This window comes from Chelonoidis abingdonii, chromosome 9 (assembly GCF_003597395.2).
Source record: "Chelonoidis abingdonii isolate Lonesome George chromosome 9, CheloAbing_2.0, whole genome shotgun sequence".
NCBI classification, from domain to species: Eukaryota; Metazoa; Chordata; order Testudines; family Testudinidae; genus Chelonoidis; species Chelonoidis abingdonii.
Window position 1 is genome coordinate 6449763 of NC_133777.1, and position 6000 is coordinate 6455762.

Here is a 6000-nt window from a genome sequence, read left to right on the forward strand (position 1 = left end):
TTCACAGCTGGGGAAACAGGGCCCAAGCTCGGCCAGGACCCAGGAATCCTGATTCCAAGCCCCATGCTCAATCCACTAGCCTGCAGCGGCCCTGAGGTCTGCTCCCAAGTCAGTCATCTGGGCAGGAGCTTCCCTCGCTGCAGCGCAGACGCTGGGACCGTGCTTCCTACGGGGGTTCCCACGCTGGGCAGAGCCATGTGCCCAGCTAACGGGGCCCCGTACCCGAAGCCGATGCACAGCAGGCTCCAGCATGGCTGCCTCCCAGCAGCCTCACCCAAAGCCCAGTAGAGCCCAGGCCAGGTGCAGGAGGAAAAAAGGAAGCCACAGTGAGCAGAACAAGCCAGGCACTGGGCTCCAGCAGCCCGGTGGACAGGCACTACCAGCAGAGCGGCTCCCTGAGCAAGCTCTCAGCAGCAGCACCAGGGCCTAGGGAGGCAGGGCGCGGGAGAGCGTGGCACCAAGTCCTGGCTGATCCGCAGGGCAAGAACCCCCTGCCTCCCCGCACACCTCATTTAATCAGGATCCCCCGAGACCGGGCCTCCTCCTCACTCACGTTCCTCAGGTTCCTCTCCGCTTCCTCCGAGGAGCTGGAAGACAGACACGCTGACACTGAGACCGCAGCCGGGAACTGGGCCAGAGACACCCTCCCACAGCTGCTGGGCCAGCACAGCCGAGCTAGGAGCTCCTGGGCTCCGGACAACCCCCAGCCTCCCGGACGTTAAGGACAAGCCAAGACACTCCATTGCTCCCGCTTGGTAGGGGATGCTAGTCGTATCGCCCACCTGCATGTGCCCCATCAGAGCAGGGCAATGCAGGCCCGCATCTGAGGCCAGACGCGGGACACGCCAAGTGGCTTCCCCACTAATGGAGACAGCTGGGCCTGGGGACGGAGTCCAGCTCCTAGGGAAGGTGCCTGCCCCACAGAACCATCCCCAGCCCCAGTCGCTCCTGTTGATGCCTGTTGGATAGGTCGACTGGGCAGGATCGCTGACCCGCCAGCAGAGACGAGCTCTCCAGGTCTTGGCTGCGCACTGAGGCCTCTCGTAAGTAGCAAGGCTCCTGCAGCACTGCCTGAAGACAGAACTAGCTCATGAGAGGGCACAAGGCCGGCTGTGTCGCTGGGCAGGGCTAACTCCAGGCCATGCCACGCACAGAGCGACACTGGCTGGGGCAGGCCGGCCAGCCAGCACTGCACAAACCCCAGCACTGCACAAACCCAGCTGCACGGCAGAACGTGCACAGAGGCGCAGGGAGCCCCTCGCCCAGCCTAATGTCCCAGGCTCTCCATGCGCCCGGCCAAGGGGCTCCCAGCAGAGAGGCTGCACTGTCCGTACAGCCGAGGTCTGACCCAGGTGCAGGACCCTTATAGCTAGGGACGGGCCCTAGGGGAAGAGACCAGGGTGAAACTCCTCTGCCACCCTCAAGGTGCACCTCTCCCCTCTAACACTGCAGAGCGCTCTGGCCTCACGGCGGGCAGCTCTGTGCAGGCACAGCGCCCCCCAGAGGAGCGCAAATGCCGTCTCACCGGATTCCAGTTTGCAGTAATCAAGTGCACGCTTCGATCCCTAGGCATGGCCAGGCGGGGCTGCATGCAGGGAGGCTGAACAAAGCCACTGCAGCCTGGGAGACAGGGACTCCTCTGTCTTGCACACATCCCCCAGGCCAGGGAGCACCAATGGCACAGCTGATGCTGCCAGGCCCCAGAGCGGAGCCCCCCAGCCGAGAACGCTCAGGCTTGTTGCATCAGTGACTCCCCAGAGCCCGAACTTACGCCAGGAAATCTTTCACTTCCTCCACGGTGATGTCCCCGGTGGTGTCCAGGGGGCTGTCTGGGCTGCTCGGCGAGTCGGTGGGCGCCGGGGAGAAGGCAGCCTGGGGTTCCTCAGGCGTCCCTGGAGAACATAGGCAGCACTGGGATTGGTTCCAGGACACACCTCATGGTGCCAGCCCTGCTAGAGGGCAGGCCGCGCATCTGCAGCCCAGCCCAGCAGAGCAAGGAGCTAACGACTCCCCCAGACAACACCCCCTGCCCTCAAAGACTGCACATCCAGAGCTGTGCCAATGACACTTGTGCCTCTTCCTATGCCAGGAATGTCCTGACTGCCGCACTCATGGGATGAGCCTTCCCACAGGACCCAAACTGTCCCAGCAGCTGTTCGGACCAGGGGCAGGGAGGTCCCCGGTCCACAAGACAGGGCGTGCTTTGGGAACTGCCTGGGGCACTGGGTGGGCCACGTGGGACAGTCACTCTGCCAGGCTGCACTCCAGCCTCCTGGCTCTCAGCAGGGTGCCCAGCTGCCAGCCTGTCGGAGGGGCTTGCTTTGGCATAAGGCCTTTTGGCTGGAGATGCTGTGTGCACCGGAGAGGGAGAGATATTCACCACCCAGTAGCACTTCATCTCACCACAGGCCAGGGAGAGATCCCGTCCCCCTTGGGCAGCACATGTCAAGGATTGCCAGTGCAGCTAGAGTGCACTGTCTTCCCATGGGCTTTGCCTAGGGAGGAGACGGGCAGCCTTGCAGCGAAAGGCACAAGGACCCTCCTTCTGCCATGATCCCCACAGATCTTAGCCGAGTCCCAGTCCCCCATGCCTCGGTTTCCCCATCTGTATCACCGGGCAGTGGAGGTTCGGCAGGCTGTGAAGCCCAGCTCTGTCGGTGCCCGCAGCACACTGAGCCTCTCGGCAGAAGGGCAGGGCAGTTCAGAGAGTCAGAGCGGTTTCCTTACAGGTGCCGTCACCAGGGGAGCCGTTTGCCTCCGAGCCCTGCAGCATGTGAGTCCCGTTGGCCTGGGTCAGTTTCGGTGTCCCGGTGAAATTGGGGCTGACAAGCAAGAAGAGCGAGTTATTTCCGTCACCGCCAGCTCCCAGCCTGCGCAGAGGGGAGGACGGCGAAGGGGGGATGGGGACACTTTGCTGCAGGGGACCGAACTGTAGACAGGCCCACGGTCACCCTCAGCTTCTGCGTCACCGCACTGAACAGAGGGCGGGGCCTTTGGGATCTAGGGGCAGTTAGCCGGCCCCATTAGGGCAGAGGGACTCGGGGGTCATGACACAGGCAGCAGCCACTTTGCTTCAGCCAAACAGTGCTGGGAGGCTGCTCCTGCCCCACAACCCCAGCATTCCCCCCAGGGACACCCTACTCAAGGCAGCAGCAGCTTGCAGTTCCTGCAGCCCAGGCGGCTGGTGTACCTGCGAGAGGTGGTGCCCCGAAGCCGGACAAGCTCCAGCGAGCACAGTGGCTCTGTGATGTTCCGGGCGCTCAGGGAGAATCGCTCAAACTCGGAAGGCGAGATCAGGTAGAAGCCTGGGGAGAGGGAGCCAGAGGGACTCAACAGTGGGCGCCCACTCAGACAGATTAACGAGGGTGGCTTATGCTCTCCTGGTGTCTCAATGCACTGGCATTCCCAAGAACTGTTCCCCAAAGCTGCCCTCTCAGTGGCCCAGCTCAGCAGGCAGCACAGACAGACAGAGTCCCTGTCAGCCAAGAGATGAGAGGGCAAGTCCCAGGTCCCAGCCCAACGCTCTACCCACAATGCAGCACTGTCTCCCACACCACGGTCTCCTGGAGCCACGCAAATGGCGCCGAAGGAGCCCAAGCTGGGAATCCATGTCCTGGCCACTGCCAGTCCCACCGGCGCAGCGTGCTCACCTTGTCCGTGCTTGGTGAAGACACAGGAGGCGATGCCGCTGATGTCCTCCTTGCGGATGCAGTTGTAGTGCACCTGCGGCCGCAGGCCGGGCACCGTGAAGATGTGGATGTCCCCCAGGTTGGTGAGGCAGGCCAGGCAGTTCTCCGTGTAATCCTCGCATGCCAGGCTGGTGAAGCTCACCAGTGCCACCTTCCGCACCCGGCAGCCCTCGTGGGCCGTCAGCTTGAATTTGGTCTTGGCACTGACTTTTGGCAGCGTGAACACCTGGGTCAAGGTGGAGAGCAAGCCGGCTGGAGAGCGGAGAGCGGAGATCTGGTCCTGCCTCCCCACCCCACTGCTGTGGGGCAAGGGACCCATGTCGTCCATGACTACAAGCTCCATAGAGGCTCCAACCGCAGGCCGGCTGAGTCTTACCAGCAAAGATCAAGGCCTTCTGCTGTAGCAGGGCTCTAGCCATCAGCAGCGGCTACTCACGCAGCCATGTGCATGCCCTTCACTAGCCCCTGGCCACCAGCCTAGAAAGCTCATGGCTGGCTTAAAGGGATCATTCTCCCAGGGTGGAAGCCACTGCCCTGCTGGGTTAGGGAGCGTGTTCCCGAGAACCAGGCCCAGCTCCAAGGAAGGTGTGGTCTGTGGAAAGGCACATGTCCAGGACACCCACTTTTTTAGAGCTGAAATGCCCTGCACCCAAGCCAGGGCATTTCAGCTCTAAAGGCACAGCAGAGACCCGGGCTCCTGCCACAACGTGGTGCCACCCAAGCCAGGGTTTGCCGTGTCCACCCTCCTGCCCCTTGCCAGACACCCCTTTCCCTCAGGAATGGGACCGTCCCCACAGGAGAAGCCAGCATGAGGCAGCGTCTCTGCTACCTGCCACCCAGGTCAGGGTAACGGCAGCAAACGGCAGCAACTCAGAAGCGTGAGACGCAGCCATTGGCCCCTCCCCTCTCTCACCTTGAACTGCTCCTCTGAAGCGATGAGCACAGAATGGCTGCCCTGCACGTCAGGGGCTTTGGCCAGGTCCCGGGACACCTCGTAGGGCTCTGGGAGAGGGTTCCCCCGCCCGTCCAGGACCGCGATCGACACCACCGGTGCCCTGTGCATTAGCTGGATCTCCTTGCCCAGCACCGCTTCCACCGAGCGCTCCGAGAACTTCTCCTGGGACGGTACCTCCAGGGCGTACGCGAACACAGAGCCCGAGTTGGTTCCAGCCCACATGGTGGGCCCGTGGTGTGCGGCTGAGGAGCCATGGGAAAGCAGCATCATTAGCAGGGCTGCGCAGAGGTTCTGGGGGGGCCTGGGCCCCCCCAAAAGACAGACCACTGATGGGTGGCCCCAGGGCAAGGAAGTATTGGAGTCACCTCACCCCACAGCAGTGTTTCCTATCCCACGGGGCTGGGCCCAGATCCCCATTCTGGACACTGCAATCAGGCATATGGGGTCACAGCACCACTCAGGTTTGGGCCAGGCCACTCTGTTTGGGGGCACTTGCAAATGGGGGCCTCTGGGGCAAACTGCCTCCCCCCAGGCAGCCTGAGTATTAGCACAACATCAACCCACACCAGAGCCCTAGAGGCAACCCAAGTCAATTGGCACTTTCTGAGGTCGGGGTCTTTAGCACTGGCTAGTCTACCGACCAAAGGAAGAACTACACAAGGCAGTGGTGGCCTGGGGAACTCTCTGCCACATGGTTTTACTGAAGTAAGCAGGGTTTAAAGATTAGACCTTTCTATGGAGTAGAAACTCTCTCTGCAGCACTACTAGACAGCATAGCTAGAAACGATTAATCCTCATGTCTCAGGGCGTCCGGTGAGCACCAGATGAGGTTAGGAAGAAACTCCCCATTTCAGTACAGTGCTGTACCAGCTGGGGATCAGGGGTGTTGAACACCTGCCTCTTGGGCATCTTGTATTGAAGGCCGGTGCAGACAAGAGGTCCGGCCAGGAGAGCTGTCACTCCAGCCCAGTATGGTAGTGCTTGTGTCAAGAGGCCTCACGGGATCCCCTCCCTGGCTGCACAGTTGTATCCCCTCTCAGAGCTGCGGCCAGGCCTTACCATCGCGGAGGAATGTATCGGCGAAGTACAGGCAGCGCACGACCCCCGAGAGCGAGTCATCAGCTGACCGGGGTTCGATCCGCCTCTGCACGGGGGTCATCTCCACGTCGGTGGGGCCAGCCTGCTCAGCCAGCTGGGCATTGGCTTCCTGCACCTGCGGGAGCAGACACCAGTTCTGTGAACAGCCTGGATTCCAGGGGTCAACTTTCCTCCATCAGCTAGGGAGCAGCCCCACAGGACAGCCCCTTCTGGGGTCCCTGAGAGAGAGCAGGGACTCTCCAGGTGCTGGGAGTTAGA

At 61.9% G+C, this 6000-nt stretch overlaps 1 protein-coding gene across 5 annotated transcripts in view; it reads right to left on the reverse strand.

Moving 5' to 3' along the window:
• LLGL1 (LLGL scribble cell polarity complex component 1) overlaps positions 1-6000 on the reverse strand; it is a 64055-nt gene that overhangs the window by 4478 nt on the left and 53577 nt on the right. For all 5 annotated transcript variants that reach the window (XM_075069153.1, XM_075069155.1, XM_032762747.2 and 2 more), the window contains 7 exons: positions 5704-5857; positions 4603-4886; positions 3651-3915; positions 3191-3305; positions 2728-2822; positions 1772-1892; positions 508-587 (listed from right to left, as the gene is read on the reverse strand). In XM_075069153.1, the coding sequence (XP_074925254.1) occupies positions 509-587; positions 1772-1892; positions 2728-2822; positions 3191-3305; positions 3651-3915; positions 4603-4886; positions 5704-5857 (1113 nt within the window). In that variant the 3' untranslated portion in view covers position 508. The remainder of the gene's footprint in view (positions 1-507; positions 588-1771; positions 1893-2727; positions 2823-3190; positions 3306-3650; positions 3916-4602; positions 4887-5703; positions 5858-6000) is intronic.